Raw genomic sequence first — 18,971 nt, 5'->3', positions numbered from 1 at the left:
GACAAAACAGCTGAGGGCCAGAGAGATTAAGTGACTGCCCGTTATTTGGAATTTTTTTTCAGAAGCAAATAACAGTAGGGTTTCCTAGGTAGGCAGACAAAACTCATGTATGATATATTTGTAAAGATGAGCTGGAGGAAGAAGGGAAAGAGGCTGTCTTGTTAGTACGCAACAGGAGGATTCAAAACATCTCATGTGCATGTTTGGAAAAGACATGATTAATTTCCAACAGAAAAACATGCCAGGGCTATCTCCAGGTAAGTTTTTCATTGTTTAATTGGACAACTGGTACAGGGTGGGGGAAGCCCTCTCCAACTGAAGTAATTCCCTCAGGGCCCAGCGCTGGCCTGGGACTTGCTGATGAGATTATTCCTGTCCGGAGCTGCCAGAGGTCCCAGCACTGGGTGATTTTTGGATAGAACAAGTCCCTGCAGGCAGACATCATTAGCACCGTCAAGTCCTATTTATACAGCACCTGGGCACAGGGGTGGTGCTGAGGGCTTGCTTAAGGCCTCACGACACTTTATTTGAGGAGCCAGCGCCCTTGACAGGGATAGGAACCTGGATATTGATGCCAACAGAAAGGAGGCAATGGTGTGGATGATTCTAAATGAATAGAAGGTTTTAGACAGGATTTTCTTTCTTAGTTATGTTTGTTTAAGTTGATACAGAAGGAGTTGTATTTTCTGGGCAGCAAGGAATGGTGGAAGGGTCATACGTGGGTAATGGAGAACAGAGTGGGATGACAATACAAACTCTCTATATCCTCATGGAGGACGGCGTTGGATCCCCAAAGCCAACCATTTTTGCCAGCTGGGGCACTGGAGTTCAGAGTTCAGCCTGAGATCAGATACCAAATAACACTATACTCCATAATGGCTATTTCTCCACCTGACCAAATATGCCATAACTCTTTCTTGTTTTTTAAGTTTTATTTATTTATTTTGAGAGAGACAGCATGAGCAGAGGAGGGGCAGAGAGAGAGAGAGGGAGAGAGAATCCCAAGCAGACTCCATGATACCTGTGCAGAGCCTGAAGTGGGGCTCGAACTCACAAACTGCGAGATCATGACCTGAGCCAAAACCAAGTCAGATGTTTAACTGAGTGAGCCACCCAGGTGCCCCGAATATGCCATAATTCTTAATGAAGATGTTATTATTTTCTGTTGAATGTTGTTAACTTTTGTACTTATGTTACTTATTGATTGCTAAATAATAGCATGAATGATAAATAATTCCTTGAAACATCAGAGCTTTTCCATTTACTCTCATTCTAAACTCCAGTTGGGTATGGCACAGGCATTTTCATATCTGACAGATGGAGAAACTGAAGCTCACACAAGACCACAAAGCTGGTGGTGGCTGAGCCAAGACTGGGACATGACTTATCTCACATCTAGTCGAGGGCATTTCCCACTGGAAAGCACTGCCCATGCTGACCTGGCCTCGCTGGGCTCCCCCAGGGAGGGAGGCGCTGACCTGAGCTGCTGGATAAGGTCTTCGCCTTCCTTGATGACATTGAGCGTGGCGTCCAGAGTGGCAGTCTGCTGCTGCTGGAACTGCTTGATCAGTTCCTGGACCGCATCCACTGAGTCTGCACAGACGTCCTCCAGCATCTCCTTCTGAAGGTCTTCCATCCATGTCCACAACTGTGGGGGAGAGAGCAGAGACCCCACTCAGGGCAGACAGGAGAGGCCAGGGGTGGAGCAAGGACAAGATAGTTGGGACAGGGGTCACCCAACCTACCCTCAACCAGTCAGTGCAATGTCAGACTATCATTCTCATCAGCACACCTATATTTATATTCATTACTCATCTCTGCTAAGTTTACTCCATTAATGGTTCCATTCCCTAAGGACGATCACCACCTCTGGCTTAACCTCCCTGTGGTTCAGGGAAACTTATAATCTTAGAGCAAGGTTGATTGCTCATCTTTGAGAAAGTAGGAAGAACAGAGGGCTGGTGATAGACATATATTATTTCATCTTTCAGAAAGGAGGATTCTGCACACCTCAGGCAGCTAGATGCTGATTCCTAGAAATGTATCATGATTTTGGAAATATGCAGAAAAGAATGTGATGCTCCATAAGAACCAAATGAAGATTAATTTTAAAAATATGTGCTATGCTAAATTATTTGTTTCTTTTCAGGGCTACTAGGTTGGTTAGAAGGTTGAATGCTAAAAATGTAGCTTATCTTAATTTCAATATAAGTATGAGACATTTCCCCCATGATATTCAAAGCACTGAAATGTAGTCAGGGTGATATGACTGGTCAGACAACTTTAAAAGAGCTAAGTGTAATGTTTTGAGCAGAATAAGGATTAGAAATGATGAAGAGTTGAACTGAATTCTGAAAACTCATGTAATGATAGCTCTTCCTCATACAGAAACTAGGTCTCCAGTGGCCTGCCACAGTGCTCTACTGCTAATTACTCCTCTGGAGCATGCTCATAAAATGATGGAGGGAAAGACAAGTCTGATGCTTGCTTAAAAATAAGGAATCTTCACGTGGCTATCCAGAAATATCAGCTCAGGGCTCTACCAGAGGCGGGGGGTGGGGGGAGGGAAACAGTATAGAGAGAAAATTGATAGAATCAGAAGATGTGGATTTTGGCCTCTGTTCTTCCTGTAACTCGTGGTGCCTTTGAGTAAATCACTTCACCCTTGCCTATCTATGACCTCGTGTGTAAAAAGGAAAGCATTAAATAAAATGGCTAATTGCCTTCTGGTTCTAACATTTATGTATGTCTTCCATGTTAAGAACACGGATAAACATCCATCTCAAGAATATCATCTCATCTAGTTAGTTCTCAGGATGGTAAATCATGGTATGGCCTTTGTAACTAGAGATAAGAAAAGAATCAATAAAGAGAGACAAAAATAATCTTCAAGTTTCAGACAAGTTATTCTTTGTTCTTCAGATAGGAGAGGCTCTGGATGTGACAGAAGAGGGTGAGTTAACAAGAACACTAAGCCCTAGAGGTAGCATGTAAGAGGGTATAAAGAATGTCCTTCTTGGGGCGCCTGGGTGGCACAGTCGGTTAAGCGTCCGACTTCAGCCAAGTCACGATCTCGCGGTCCGTGAGTTCAAGCCCCGCGTCAGGCTCTGGGCTGATGGCTCAGAGCCTGGAGCCTGTTTCCGATTCTGTGTCTCCCTCTCTCTCTGCCCCTCCCCCGTTCATGCTCTGTCTCTCTCTGTCCCAAAAATAAATAAAAACGTTGAAAAAAAATTAAAAAAAAAAAAGAATGTCCTTCTTTGACAGGTGAGAAACTCTCCGAGCCTTAGTTTTCTAATCTACAAAATGGGAGTAAGATCTGCCCTGCTCATCAAAGACTATGGATATTAAATTATTTAATTATTATTAATGCTTTAAGTAAACATATAGCATTATTAATAAGCTCATTGTGTTGTGATGATAGCTGCAAGGAATACAAATTATTATTATTCAGTGTTCCTGTCATTTAGCAGTTAATAATCTGGTTGTAATTCAGTTTATTTCCTTTAAAAATAACCTTTTCTATTATAAAAACATAAAACAAGTTTTCCAGACCATATAAGCTGGATTCATATTTCTATAAGTATGAATGTATTTATTACAAATCAGTATGAAATCAGGAAGTTCAGGATATTGGTCACTGTTGCTTCTTGTTAGTTCATACTTTACGGCTGCCATTTTGCCTGGAGACCAAAAGCATTTTCTAAAGGTGCTGAAGTCCCTGGGTAAAAGATAATGGGTTCTCTGAAAAACTACTGGATACAGAGGCAATATAGCATGTAGCATGGTTAAGAATTTCAAACCCCCGTGGTTCCTGGGTGACTCAGTTTGTTAAGCATCCGACTCTTGATCTCAGCTCAGTCTTGATCTTAGAGTCATGAGTTCAGGCCCCACATTAAAAAAAAAAAAAAAAAAAAAAAAGAGTTTCAAACCACAGTTCTACCATGTATCAGCTATATAAGCTTGGGCAAATAACCTACCCTGTCTGCACCTCAGTTCCTCAGTATTCCTTATAAGTAAAATGGGGATAATAGTAGTGTTTATCCCCACAGAGTCATAAATACTACTAATTTGATATATATGTGTGTGCATGCATGTCTGTGTGTATATAAATGCAAATAAGTGAGATATATCTATATCTATATAGATATCTGTATCTATATATATCATTTAGAAACAGTACTTGGTATATAGCAAATGCTAGATACTATATTTAAAAGATATTTTTGGGGGCACTTAGGTGGCTCAGTCAGTTAAGCATCTGACTCTTGATTTCAGCTCAGGTCATGATCTCATGGTCGTGAGATCAAGCCCCGAATCAGGTTCTGTGCTAGGCATGGAACCTGCTTAAGATTCTCCCTCTCTCTCTCTCTCCCTCTGCCCCTCCCTGCTCTCTCTCTCTAAAAAAAAAATAAAAAATAAAAAATGTATTAAAAAATTTTTTTTAAATGCTTGTTTATTTTGTGTGTGTGTGAGATAGAGAGTGCAAGCAAGGGAGGGGCAAAAAGAGAGGGAGAGAGAAAATCCCAAGCAGGCTCCTTGCTCAGCACAGAGGCTCACACAAGGCTTGATCACATGACCATGAGATCATGACCTAAGCCAAAATCAAGAGTCAGGCACTTAACTAAGCCACCCAGGCACCTCAAAAATAAAAGATATTTTTGATGCAAGCCACCCCTAGGTCCAACTAGAAGGCAGAAGGAAAGTGTGAAATACTTCTTCCATTTTTAACTGGTGAAAGATCAACACTGGATTTGGTCCTTCAGAATGCTAGGCTGAGCTGGGCCTCTTTTTGCTGTTTTTGCTGCTTTGTCCTGGGATGTCTAAGGAAAGCCTAGAGACTGGAAAACCTAGATATTTCTGAAGGTAAGAAAGAAGGTGGGGAGAGGAGGGGAGAGGAGAGGAGAGGAGAGGAAGAAAAGATGTGAAGAGAGAGAGATAAAACCTGGACACCAAGCCTGTCATGTAAGAGAAGGAAAAGAAACTCAATGTCTCAAGGGAGGACAGGCATTGAGATAGAAGACTGATCAGGGTAAGGTTGGCACTCATTGTTACAGGAATAAGACAGAAAAGAGGCGTATATGAATCTTGAGAATTTTATTTGAATTAAGATAATTTTGTTCTCAGTACCATCCCTAAGCTATTTTAATGGCTTCATAGCCTTCCCCCCCCCCTTTATTTATCCTTAATAAAACTTGAACACTTCTGGTGTAGATGTACAGAAGAAAGCATGATTCATGGCACTCCCTCCTCCTGATGGTCATGCAGTTAAAGAGCAGGGACAAAGACAGAACTTTCCAGATAAAAATGAGGTGTCAGTGTTACAAACAAGGGGACCAGGAAAACACGAGGGACATATGAGGATACACTCTGGCCTCTGAAGTCAATATTAAAATAACATGTCCTCCCCCAAAATATTCTTTGACCAGTGAACTGAAACTGATTTCTCACACTTCTGTTCCCATATTCTATTGTATTATAAACAAACTCTTGTCTAAGACAGAGTGAAAACCTACTTCCTACTAAGGAAAATCAGCTAAGAGATAAATAGTAAGATACAATACTCAGTGCAGCTCAGCCCAGTGGTTAGCAGCTTGATAAGAAAAGGAAGCGGTCTACATTCAAGAGTTTAAAATGTCAAATAAAATTGCTAGTGATTAAAGACAATTTGACTTGGAGATAGTGAAGGGGACTTCAACACCAAATACAAAGGGTTAGTGACATCTTTCTCTGTTTTTCCTTCTGTTAAAAGAACAAACAGAAGGAAAGGAACTCTTGAATGGAATTGATATTTACTAGCGATAATTCTTGATTCTGCCATTGTCGGGCTATTCCGTGAGCATGGGAAAACTACTTTACTTCAACTACTTCATATTTAACATGGTGTGTGCACGTGTACACACGTATATGTGTGGTCTCTCCAGCTTGTCTCTAAAATCCCTTCCAGCTCTAACATGCTATGGTGTCTCTTAAGGCTGATGTCAAGGAGAGGGTAGTAAAGAAATGCTTAATGTGTATTGAAAGATCGAGGAAGTAAACATATTGTATACAATGGGATTAAGGTTTCTTATTGCCAGGGGAAAGGGAGAAGGTTGGAATAAACTTTTTTGTGTTGAATCAGAATTTTAACTATACGTATGGGTATTTTATATTATAGATATATAGATATAGACAGATAAACACAGATGTGTGTGTGTGTGTGTGTGTGTGTGTTTAAAAAAAAAAAGAAAGAAAGAAATGCCTCTCTAAACTGCAACTCTGCAGTCACAACTTAGACACTGAGACATCCGAAGTCCAAAAAGTTTAACACTAGTTTGAGGATAATTGTGATACCAAGTTAAGACACTATTTACAACCTAGAAAGCTTGAGTAGTGAGTCACTTGCAATCCCATGAGGCCACATGTACACAGTCACCTCCTGGTGGCAGCAAATTTAAATTGCAGGCTCATAATTCTGAATAAGCACCTCCGAGGCATAAAGTGGACAGAACTGAAGATTAGTGTCACTAAACTATGAGTAAGGATCAATATTCCTTTCCTAGGCTGCAATTTTCCTATCCTGTGGGTTTCCTTCTGTGTATGTGTCCATCTGACTTATCCCTAAAGAGCATGCCTAGGTTGCTTTGAAAAGAATTCACATCAGAGAGCTGCTTCTGTTACTAATTTACTAATTATCAGGCAGCACCAGTGAGACCTAGTCAGAATGGTCTCTCTCTCTCACTTCAAGCTACAAGAAGCAACGACTGCCAGAAATGGGTAAAATCATGGAGTGTGTGAGGTAATCAGTAACAGCAACCATGTATTTTTTTTTCCCTATTGTTCTCCATTTTGCTTTCTCTCCCCTAGGGTAATCCTCTTTATCTTCTGCTTATTGAGAGTCTCACACATTAGCACTGCGCTTTCTCCATTAATCCAGTGCTCCAGAATGACTCTCACATTTCAGCCATTTCCAGACATTCTTCTTGATCAAACATACCTGTACTGTGACCCACCCCTTTAGGGGTCTGCTCTTTGGTTGGCAATGAATACTTGGTCCATGTTGATATACATACGTAGAGGCTTTATGTGTTCTTTCTCTCAGAGAACACATGTGGTTGCGGCCCCAAATACCTATACCCAAAGAATGGGCCTAACTTGAGAAGTTTGAGAACCTTCGCAGGGGTAAAGTTAAGGAAGACTTAAAGTTAGTTAGAAGCCTACATAAAGTTAGTCCTAATAGTGAACCAGTGAATTTAGGAGGGGCCAGCCCATGGAGCCTATCCTGCCTGCAAAGTGGGACAGCCTGAGAAAGAGGCAATGGAAAAAGGCAGTCAGGAAGGGACAAGGAAGGGAGATACTAGGAGGTTTGTAGAAACAATGAGGCTTATGGATAAGTGGTTAAGGAAAGAGGTATTTTACTCTATCACTTTCACCTGCTGATTGGCTAGTCCATCTGCACAGCCCTGGCCGCCACTGTGATGATACAATCGACTGCCCCAAGATGTCTAATGGACACTAGTTCCACAGGGTAAACTGCCCCTCCCTCATTTTGAAGAGATCATTTTTCTTTGGCATCAACTATCAGCTTTTATTTCTTCGATAAGCACCATGACAGTTTGGCAATTGAAATAGAGGATGAAGCGGTCTTGATCTTGAGAGTATCATCCCTTTTGAAGACTGATTTAGTTTTGGTTCTATGATGGGTGGTGGGTAGAGGAACATGTGTACACGTGAGGGTCTTGAGAAGTGTGTGTGTGTGTGTGTGTGTGTGTGTGTGTGTGTGTGTGTGTGTGCCTGTTTGAGCAGGAAATAGCATGGAAGAATGATTTCACAAGGTTGGAAACAAAGAGAAATGGGCATTTAGTTAAGCTGTGTAATAAAGAGTTGAGGTTGATTATCTTGGCCACATTCTTCAGTTAATTTGACTCTCATATTATTACTACAAAAATACTTAAAAAGGGATATTTTGAAAGCCCAGAAACTGCAGTATTTCCATGGAAACACAGCAAGGAAGGAGAATTCTGTCTGGACAATCTCTGCAGAGCAGATGACACCTGCTACAAATGCCTTCTCCCTGGACAAAGAAAATGAGGACCTGGGTAAATTCTCCTTACATGCTTCCTCACTCTCCAGAACAGCAAAATGCCAGCTGCCCTCCTGTCCCCAGGCAAAAAGAAGCTATTTGAAAGTTGAGCACAATATATACTAATACCTGAGGCTTTGCAAGCATAGGAAGGTCCCAGGCACATGTTTGTCACCTCTTTTTATAGTGTAACTTTTCTCTCCAAGTAGGGATGACAAATTTTGTTTTTGTAAAATAACATTATTGGGATTGTTATTGATTTTCAGCTGAAAATATCATTGAAGAAAAGTTATAAAACCAAAAAAAAATGCAAAAGAAAATTAAATCACCCATAACATTTAACTTCTTTGTATATTTCTTTCTAGTCTTTATTCTATGTGCATATCAAAATTGTGGTCATGCTGGATATACAGTTTTTTATGTATTATACTACAAGCCCTTTCTCATGCTATTAATGAACTTTTACAATGTGATTTATAATGACTGTATAATATTTCACTAGCTAGATGCACTCTGATATGTTTAATGGATCACTCACCATGGAATATTCAAATAGTTTCTAATTATTCAAATTATGAATAACACTGCAATAAAATGGTTAGAAGATTTTAACCTTCCAGACTCGTATGGCCACCAAGAATTCATAAAGCAGGACCAGTAGGATTAAACAGAGTCTTCAAATCTGCAGAAGAAATGGGCCTGGAGCATATCTTTTTCATATTTTCCTCCTGTTTTCTCTCTGAGTGTAAGTAGAACAAATCTTTTGATGTAGGAAGCAGGCAAAAGTAAAATTATGAACTTCAGCCTGGGGAGTCACAGGAAGTCTAGGTTAAATCTCTTAGGAAGATGGATGCTCAGTTCCTGCTCAGAAATCTCCTGTACAGGAGGCTCCAATTCCTTCAAATTTATATCCCACAATGCCATTCTATTACACACTGGCATTAATGCAAAAACTCAGAAAATGATTGTATGCAGGCAGAAATGAAGAGAGAAAAGGAAGGAGGAAAGGAAAGAAGAAGAAATTAGCCCTAACTAGGCAGGAAGGATCTCTGACAGTACTTATCAGCATCTGTCTCCCACACCCACAACCTGGCAACACTTTACATTCCTCCGCTAAGATCCACCCTCCCCCTCAAGGCCTGCTTTAGAGATTGGAAATGTAAAGAGAAAAAAGAAGAGTAAGGAGAAGGAAGAAGAGCAGACGAGGAAAGGAGATGCAGGAGGAAAACAGAAGTGTGTGGAGCAGCAGGGGCAAGTGTGAACAGTCTTCAGGAAGCCAGGTAAAATCTCCGCTGTATGACTTAGAAGCTCCGTAACTTAGACAGACTCTTTAGTGAGCCTGAGTTTTCCCGCTTGAAAGTATGTTTAATAAAATCTAGATCATAAGATCGTCATGAGGATTCCATGTGTCTGGCACGTAGTAGGTACCCAATTAAAAAAATGCTACCTACTACACGTTGAGTGCTCACAATGAGCCATATCTTAGGTCAGGTCTGTCACTTCGGTGTATTACTTCAGACTGAATTACTATTATTTATTATTATTGTTATCAACATCAAATAAAGAAGAGGAGAAGAAGAAAAAGAAAGGAATTTTGAATTCACTTTAGAACCATCAGGGATCTCAGGGCCACTGAATCCAACAGCATGATTTTATAGATGAGGCAGCCCAGGGCCAGAGGCACGGTGATCTGCACAAGCTCACCTGGTTCTACAGCAGCAGAATCTGGACTAGGATCCCAGCCTTCTAGCTCCATGTACAGAAGGTGGGAGATATAGCTAAACTGACCTCATCCTCCACCTCCCTAGGCAGCTAGCACCCCCACAGCCCTCACGAGGAATATGACTCCTGTTCATTCATGCTCCATTCCATCACCCACAGGCTCATAATTAGAGGAGAATACACATGACTTTGGTTTCTGAAACCATTATTAAGAATCGGGTGAGCCACAAGCGAGCAGACAACCAGGCAGGAAACCTGGATTAAAGCTAATCCCCTTGCTTTACAGACACTCATCAGAGAGGGGCTGTGGATCCCACAGAGAGGAAGCAGAGCCATCTTCCGGGAGCTCACAGCCCCTTCATCTGCCTGGGGAATCTCAGTTTAGAAAACAGTATCTTTTCATGTTTTTCTCTGATAGGCACTGCAACAATTTGCATTCATTCCCACCAAGTGTCAGAAAAGCCTGTGAAGTAGTAACAACCAGGCTTCTTAATGCATTTCAAATATCACAAATCAACTTAATTAAGTAGGGTTAATTTTTTTTTTCCTGAGAAGCAATCACACTTTAATTAATACTCCATTAAAATGAATTCCTGCGGGAACAGAAGCATGCATACACCTAATGAGTTCATCTGCCAAGGGTGTTATTATAGAAGATGCTAAATGTGCCTCCTTACTGGCCACTTACTCAATTTCAAATGCCCCCATGTTAGTCAGAAATGAAAAGCAATTGCAGGTTTGCAACCCAACTCCTTTCTGGGAGCCTCTCTGCCCTGCCAACGGTGGAACATAATCCGTTCTCCCCTTTCCCGTCTCTGCTTTGTGAGTGATTCAGGACCAGATTTTAGCCCAGCTGGCTTCCTCCTGCATGGAGGGTACCTCAGTCTCCCTTCCTTCACTGGCCACCACTCCACAATCAGACAAGTTGAGAAGCAACTCACATTAACATCACCACCCTGGAGCAGACCTCATTAAGAAGATTTAATTCTCTGTTTTAAAAAAATAAAAGAAAAGCATAGAACACATTTGCAAACTCCGTATGTTTCTTGCTGGTAGCAAAGATGATCAAAGTTTTGCGGGACTGATTTCTGATAGGAAACCGCAACCATAAGAAACTGGGTATGGGGGGGGAGGGGAAGGGAGTCTCTGCTATTTTACGTTTCCTCTTGCAGTGACTATTTCTATACTAGGGATCCCCCAGTTTCTCTAGCTGCAGACTGAATGCTCTAGCACACTCCCTAAACTACCTGCCTGGGTGGCTCCCTCCTCACTAGAGATGAGAAGGAAATGTTTCATTTTGGTTGAGACCTAAATACAGGTAATCAGGAGCAAATTGTTAGTATCATCACTGTCAGGAGGTTAGTAACCCCAAGACCACCCAGGCCCCTGGGCATACCTTGGAGGCCGTTTTTTCCTGGGAAACTGCCCTGACCCTTGCCAGAACAAATCAACCCAGCCAACGCCCCCTTTCCATCGACTCGCCTTACCTCTTTGGTGTGCGTGTGGAAGGAGACAGACATGTCCAGGAGAAGCTTCCGCTGTTCCACCCTGCGCACAAAGTCCTGGATGCGCACCTCCAGGTGTCGAGCTGCCTTGTAGATCTCCTCGGGGTCACATTCCCCCGTCTGAGCCAGCTGCTCTGCAGCCTCTAGGAGCTTGTCCGCGTTGGTGTAGGTATTCTGCCAGCAGCAACAGTGAGGGAGAGTCAACTTGCAGCCACTGACTGAGAGCTTCGCGCTTTCCCCCAGCCCACCCGGGGCTGCCCAGAGCTGGAGCCTAGGGTGTAGGCGCTAAGCACACAGCTCCCTGATCTGGCAGCAGAGGAGCTGAGTGCCAGGCTTGCCCGCCGCCTCTCAGCAAGCTAGCAGCCTTCCTGGCAGCTCAGCATAAATGGGCACTAGCTAGGTGCCTCCTCCATTCCCAGGATTTCTCAGAGGTGGGGTGTCCCTGGAAAGAAGCGAGGAGACAAGGCAAGAACCCCCTCTCCCATGTGCTCTGATTCCCCACCCTTGTGAAGATCCATCATTGCCTTCACATCTCAGGCTGTAACTGCCAGAGTCAGAAATACCTCATCCACAAAGATCGTCTGTGTTTCTACGTGAGAACACCAGGGAAACAATAACTGGAAGGCTTGTTCGACTTTCTCCCCCAAGTTCCCCGTAACTACTGGTGTTTATCTTTTGGAACAGAGCTATCTCTTTATAGGGGAAGAGGTCAAGCAATTCCAGGGATCTGACAGAAGGAAGCAAGCGGCCACAGTCAGAGGGAGGAGATGCAGGCTATTCCCTGTGCACCCAATGAAGGCTTAATGTTTGCAGGAAGACTGGGGAGGAGCCTGGTGATTTCATCATAAACTACTCCATGCACACGCACACGCACGCACGCACACATGCACACACTCTCTCAATCCATGTCTGTACACACCATGCTATTCTCTAGAGCATCTAAAAAGGCAACCAGCTTGTAATTATTATTCATCAGGATGGGAGTCACTGCCTTTATAATAGTTATGCCATGGATTCAACTTTTCCTCAGCAGGCTTCCCTTAAAAAAGATCTGATATACCCTGATTTAGAACTGGTGAGTCAAGTGTATATTATATTTCTTAATATCCCTGCAGTCATACAATGCCCTATAGAGTGCTAAATAAGTGGATGCTGGTAACCATGCAAATCTTGTAGCAGAAATAGTATCAAATGCAAAGTGAGTGGAGAATGAAAATGGATTTATGAGCAATGACGGTGGAGAAGTGGCCTTTAGTGTCCACAGAATTTTGTTTTTATTTTATTTTTTTAACTTACCTGAAGATCTGGGCATTAAAGACTGAATTGTACTTCCTCCCCACCCCTGGAAATTGACATGTTGAAGCCCTAAGCCCCAGAACCTCAGAATGTGACCTTATTTGGAAAGGGTCATTGCAGATGTAATTAGTTAAGATCAAGTCACACTGGAGTAGAGTGGGTTCTTAATCCAACATGACTGCTGTCCTTACAAAAAGAATGCCATGTGAAGATGAAGCAGAGATTGGGAGATGTATCTACCTGCCAAGGAATGATAAACATTGCCAGTAAACCACCAGAGTTAGGAGAGGCATGGAACACATTCTCCCACATATCCTCAGAAAGAACCAGTCCTGTTGACACCTTTGACCCTGGACTTCTAGGCTCCAGAACTGAGAGAGAATAAATTTCTGTTATTTAAGACCCAGGAAACTAACACACTGGGGTACAAACTTGCAGAGACTGTTGACACAGACCCTTGATTGTACTGGAGAAGATTGGCCGGGCTTCCGCAAACACTTGTCATGGTTTTAAGAAAAAAAAAAAGAGGTTAGAGTGGGAGAGATCCAAAGCATAAGAGACTCTTAAAAACTGAGAATAAACTGAGGGTTGATGGGGGGTGGGAGGGAGGGGAGGGTGGGTGATGGGTATTGAGGAGGGCACCTTTTGGGATGAGCACTGGGTGTTGTATGGAAAACAATTTGACAATAAATTTCATATATTGAAAAAAATAAAAATAAAATAAATTAAAAAAAAATAAATAATAATAAAAAAAAGAAATACTTAAAGAGGCCACAGTGGATCCTTAAGGAATGCTATCTGAAAAACAATGGCCTAGGGCAAATGCTGTCCCAGTGCAGGTTGAAGTAGGGTGGTAGTGGTACACAAAAAAGAGGAAAAATCCTTTGGTCCCACTTGGGGAATTCATGGAAAAAACATGATCCTTGTGTGAAGAAAGAGGCTTTGCCACTGAGTCAACTAAGGGTATGTTGATTCTGGAAAGCAAGTGAAGGAGGTACTCAAAATCATGATGGAAACACCAAGAGAGATGGGAAATGATGGGCAGGAGAGACTTCCTAGGCTGTGGGCCAGGTTGAAGAAGGCTCCTACAGGGCTGTCCACAATTTCTAGTAAATACACCCAGAGCTGATGGGAGAGAGTGTTTTTCAGGAATGTCTCAGATTTTCTACTTTAAACCCTAGGGAATTTCAGGAAACCCCAAAGAAACCCAGAGGTTGTGACTTCATATTTTCTAGGCAATAAATAAATATTTGTGGCAAAGTGAAAGCAAGCTTACTTGAAAGTTAAGTTTGGGACCAATAAGAGATATATAAAAAGCAAAACTGAAGTGCCTACTGTATATATAAAGTAGACAACTTGTCCCAGTTTGTCCGGTACTTTCCTGATTTTAACACTAAAAGTCCTATCAATTCTAAGCAAGTTGGGATGGCTCATTATCCTAATACATATCTAATGCTGTGAGTCTTTCAGGAGTACAGATACATATGCAATGTATGCTGCCTCAATAGATTATTGTGTAGTCATCCGTGACATAATATGGCAACACAGAAAACTGAGCAAGTAACACAATAATAATTAAAGGTTAAAGTTCTTTGACATCATGATATAGATGCTGAAAAAATGGAAAAAACTGAAAATAAAAATAGCCAATAATTACTGAATAATTTTCACATGCCAAAGACAATCTAAAGATTTATATGCATATTAACTCACTTCATCTTCATAATAATGCTATGAAGTCAGTACAGCCATCAGCTCCATTTTACACATGAAGAAACTGAGGCACAAATAATTTCTGGCCAAGGTCACATGTTTCATATGATAGAACCAAGATTAAAATCTTTTCTGGTTTCAGAGCCCAAGCTCAAACCATTACACTATTATGTCAGATGAAGAAGGGCCTTGGCTTGCCACACTGAGATGTTTTACCCCAAAGGCAGTAGGAAGCCAGTGAACAGTTTTAAGCAGAAGACAGATGTGATGGGTGTATAGTGTATAGAGACATTATCCCACCTCTATACAGAGTGAAGGCAGAAGCCTAAGGATGGGCAGGACTCAGAAGAGAAGGAAGAGGACTTCTCATTGACAGGACCCACTTTTCTTTATGCCCATGGTACTCTATGTTTATCCCATTCCATAGCCATTTTCAGGCTCACATGTAACAATGTGCTTCCATGGGTATCTTCCTACTGGTCTGTGAGCTCCTTAAATGTAGGTTCCATGTTTCATTCATCTTTGGTTCTTCATGCCAGGAGCTGTGGCTGGTATACTATAGGCACTTATTAAATGTTTGCTGAATAAACAAGGCACAAAGATGGGAATGAGCATTGTTATGTTTGATAAGTTGAGTCAACCTGAACAAATTAGACAATGGTAGGAAATCATACTGGATAGGCTGAGAAGAGCTACAGAACACATTTATATAAAGAGAAAGGGATAATAAAGACATGTGGGAGGGCAATGGGGTCAATGCTAAAAGCTGCGCTCTTTGCTTTACCTGCTGCTCAGGCTTCCTCCCTGTGGCTACCAGAAAGAGGTTCTAAAATTCAGATCCAGTCACACCTCTCTTCTTAAAACTGTTCAGTGACTTCCCATTGCCTTTGGGGTAAAATGCCTTAGCATGGCATGCAAGGCCCTTCTTCATATGATGCTTGCTTTTTCTCTTCAGCTTCAACTCACATGTCTCCCCCTACAGCCTATGAAATAAATTGTTTAGACTTCCAGAACTCATTGCACGGAATCCTGCCCCTATTCTTATGGTTGGGATGTTTTCCTCCTTTCTTTTTTACATGATCAACTCTTACCCTTTAAGACCCAGACCAGGCACCACTTCTTCCAGGAAGCCCACCCTCACCTCCACTTCTCACCCAAGGTTGGCTTAGATGTGCTCCTCTGAGCTCCCAGAGTGATCTGTGCCAACCTGCCATACTCTAATGCAAATGTTTGCCTTTCCCGTCTGCTTAGGGGCAAATAATGTCTTTCATCTCTTTCCCTTAGTGCCTGGCACCAAGTAAACACTCCATAAATATTTAACAAATTAATTAATATATTAAAGAGTACATCACTCCCCATTAATCCTAATATTCAATCCTTGGCTCTCATCAACTACTTGGTATGAGACCTTACATGCTATAATTCATATTCAATGTTCAACACCATTTGGTTTATCCTACCTCTTGGCACAGTCTTGAAATAGAAATGTGCTTAGAGAATATCAACTGGAGTATTACCAAAGCACTGTATTGATGCCTATCATCACCCCAAATTGGAGCATGGATCACGACAGGCTTCTGTTCACCTTCTGACCAAATAAACAGCAGTTTCTGCCCCAAGGCCAGAGTTGGACTTCACTGTGAGTACAGTTCCTGGGCATTCTTTGGTTTCCCAGCTGCATAGCCTCTGCCTTGTACTTGACCCCTTATCAACATTACCCAACCGAAATGCCAAAAATGGGTTCTAAGAGCTGGTTTATTAATCCTTCAGCCTTTGGGGCTTTCAAGCAAGGCCTGTGATAGTCCTGAGTCAGACATTTGGGACACAGATATAGCTGCAGTTTCTGTCCTTCTCTCCCCAGTCCCTATGTCAACCAGGTAAAATACCCTAGATAATTCAGGCCTTCAGTCTACCTTCCACTCCCTCTGCTGCAGGCCTGGCCCATTATTTTTTTATTTATTTATTTTTTTTTTGCTTTCTCCTCATGGAAGAAACAGAAACTTCTAGGATAACTTATCTCTGAAAACAGAGGCATCCCCAAAACACAGGTATGGTTTCAGTTTCCCTGGGCTGAAGCAGAAGGGCAAGTGGCAGGGAGTGGAAGAGACAGTGAAAATAAACACCTACAGCATCAAGAGTTCATTTCCTTGGTAACATGAAGTTAGCACTCTTGGCTGTATGCTCTGGGGATGAGAAGGATGAGGCCCAGGAAGCACTTTCACCATTCAAAAGAGGCGATATGGACTGGAGAATGCGACTACCAGAAGACCAGGAGAGAATTTCTTTCCTGATGATTATTTTTCCAGGCGTATAGCTGGAACCCATGGGCAGTTAGAGGAAAGGAGCAAATGAGGGAAAGAGAGACATGCAAGCACAGGCATTGGGGAAGATACAGACTTAACTCTAGTTTTGACAATAGTGAATGGCAGACAAATCAAGGTGATGCCTAAAATTTTACATTTGAATACTACTTTAAAGTTGACAAAAAATTTCTTTCACCTTCTTTCCTTACACAGTCTGGGGGCAGGTATGCAGGGAATGCATCTGGGGGTAAAGAACCACCTGAAAGAATGAACGGTAAGGGCACCCAGTATTCACACAGGGCTGGAATGGTACCCCTTCCCACCAGTCACACTGGAAAACCTCATGAATCACAGGATATTAGGTAGAGTACTCAGAAGAGTCTTGCCTCAGCAGGGGTAAATAGTTAGCCTTAGACCAAGCACTGCTCTGGTCCTGCCTAACAAATTTTGTAAGAAAGACCTAAAAAGACCAAACTTTTTTCAAGTAACTTAACTGTGTCCCAAGACAAAGCCTAAGAATATTTATAGGGGGGCACCTGGATGGTTCAGTCAGTTAAGGGTCCAACTTTGGCTCAGGTCACGATCTAACGGTTCATGAGTCCGAGCCCCGCATTGGGCTCTCTACTGTCTGCAGGGAGCCTGCTTTGGATCCTCTGTTTTCCTCTTCCTCTGCCCTTCCCCTTCTTGCTCTCTCTCTCAAAAATAAATAAAAATTAAAAAACAAATTTAAGCATACTTATAGGAGTATAGAAATATTCAGCAACCAGCAAGGTAAAATTCACAGTGTCTGGTATCTAATAAAAAACTACCAGATATACAAAGGATCAGGAAAATATAACCTATGATGAAGACAAAAAGCAATCAAAACTGACCCATAACTGCCATAGATGTTAAAAAGAGTAGACAAGGTTTTTTTAAATGGCTATTGTAACTGTATTTCATATGTTCAAAAGTTAAGTAGAGAAACATAAGACATAAAGAAAAAAAAAGATCTTGCACTTCAAAAGATGAAAAATATACTGGGTTGTATCAAAAGTAGGTTAAACACTGCAGAAGAAAAGATTACTGAACTCAAAAACACAGCAATATAGAAACTGTTCAAATTGAAATGCTGACAGAAAAATAATTTTTTAAAATGAAGCCTCAGTGAGCTGTTGGGACAACTTTAATAAAGCTAATACCCATGTAATTGAAATCCCTAAAGGAGAGTATGGGGAGTAGAAAAGATATAAAAGATTTAAAGAAATAATGGCCCAAAAATTTCCAAACATCCACAGATACAAGAAACTAAACTCAACCCAAGAAACCCAAAGAAAATTACACCAAGGTACATAAAAGTTGAATCAAACCAAGTGGGGAAAAAACAGAGAAAAGGAAATCTTAAAAGGGGCCAGAGGAAAAAAAGACGTGCTACACACACACACACCAAATATAAAGATTGACAGCAGACTCCTCATCAGAAGAATACAAGCCAGAAAATAGCAGAGCAATATCTTTAAAGTACTGAAAGAGAAAAACTTAGTCAGCTTAGAATTCTTATGCCCAGTACAAATATTTGTCCAAAAAAAGTGAAAATAAAGACATATTGAGACATACAAATCTGAAAAAATTCTTCACCAGCAGACTTACATGACAAAAAAAAATGAAGAAGGAAAATGGTATCAGATGGAAATACAGATCCACACACAGGAATGAAGAATGTTAGAAATGTTAACTGTATGGGGAAAAAATGTAAGTTTTTCTTATTATTTAAATCTCTTTAAAAGATAACAATTTAGGGGTGCCTGGGTGGCTCAGTTGGTTAAGTGTCCGACTCTTGGTTTCAGCTCAGGTCATGATCACAGTTTGTGGGTTCCAGTCCCGTGTCGGGATCTGTGCTGCTGGTGTGGAGCCTACTATTCTCCCATTCTCTCTCTCTCTCTCTCTCTCTCTCTCTCTCTCTCTCTCAATCTCTCTCTGCCCCTCCCCCACTCACGCGCATGCGTGCATGCTCTCTCTGTCTCAAAATAAATAAATAAAACTTAAAAAAAACATAATAATACAAACATAACAATAGTGTAGCATGGGGTTTACAGCACATGCATAAGTAAAACATATGACAACAATAGCACAAAGGGAGAAATGGAAGTGTACTATACTATTGGAAGGTTCTTATACTATATGTAAAGTGGCAAAACATCATTTGAAGGTGAACTGTAATAATTGAAGTCACATATTACAAACAACCCTAAAGCCACCATTAAAGTAACAAAATAAAGAGTTACAGCTAAGAAGCCAACAAAGAGATAAAATGGAATCATAAAAAATTATTCACTTCTCATCATGATAAGTGTACTCTTTAATCCCCCTCATCTATTTTCCCCATCCCCCCAC

General features: G+C 41.5%; 1 protein-coding gene across 20 annotated transcripts in view; it reads right to left on the bottom strand.

The window, feature by feature from the left end:
* Positions 1–18,971, bottom strand: part of KALRN (kalirin RhoGEF kinase) — a 673,147-nt gene that overhangs the window by 315,797 nt on the left and 338,379 nt on the right. For 16 of the 20 annotated variants that reach the window (XM_040484739.1, XM_040484740.1, XM_040484741.1 and 13 more), the window contains exons 11-12: positions 11,269–11,460; positions 1,440–1,648 (exon numbers count right to left, since the gene is read on the bottom strand). In XM_040484739.1, the coding sequence (XP_040340673.1) occupies positions 1,440–1,648; positions 11,269–11,460 (401 nt within the window). The remainder of the gene's footprint in view (positions 1–1,439; positions 1,649–11,268; positions 11,461–18,971) is intronic. The other 4 variants (XM_040484748.1, XM_040484749.1, XM_040484759.1 and 1 more) reach the window with 1 other exon arrangement.

The sequence above is a fragment of the Herpailurus yagouaroundi genome, unplaced genomic scaffold (assembly GCF_014898765.1).
Source record: "Herpailurus yagouaroundi ecotype Mexico unplaced genomic scaffold, PumYag 162, whole genome shotgun sequence".
NCBI lineage: Eukaryota > Metazoa > Chordata > Mammalia > Carnivora > Felidae > Herpailurus > Herpailurus yagouaroundi.
The sequence above is the reverse complement of the archived record's forward strand: the minus strand, read 5'-3'. Positions and strand labels throughout refer to the sequence as shown.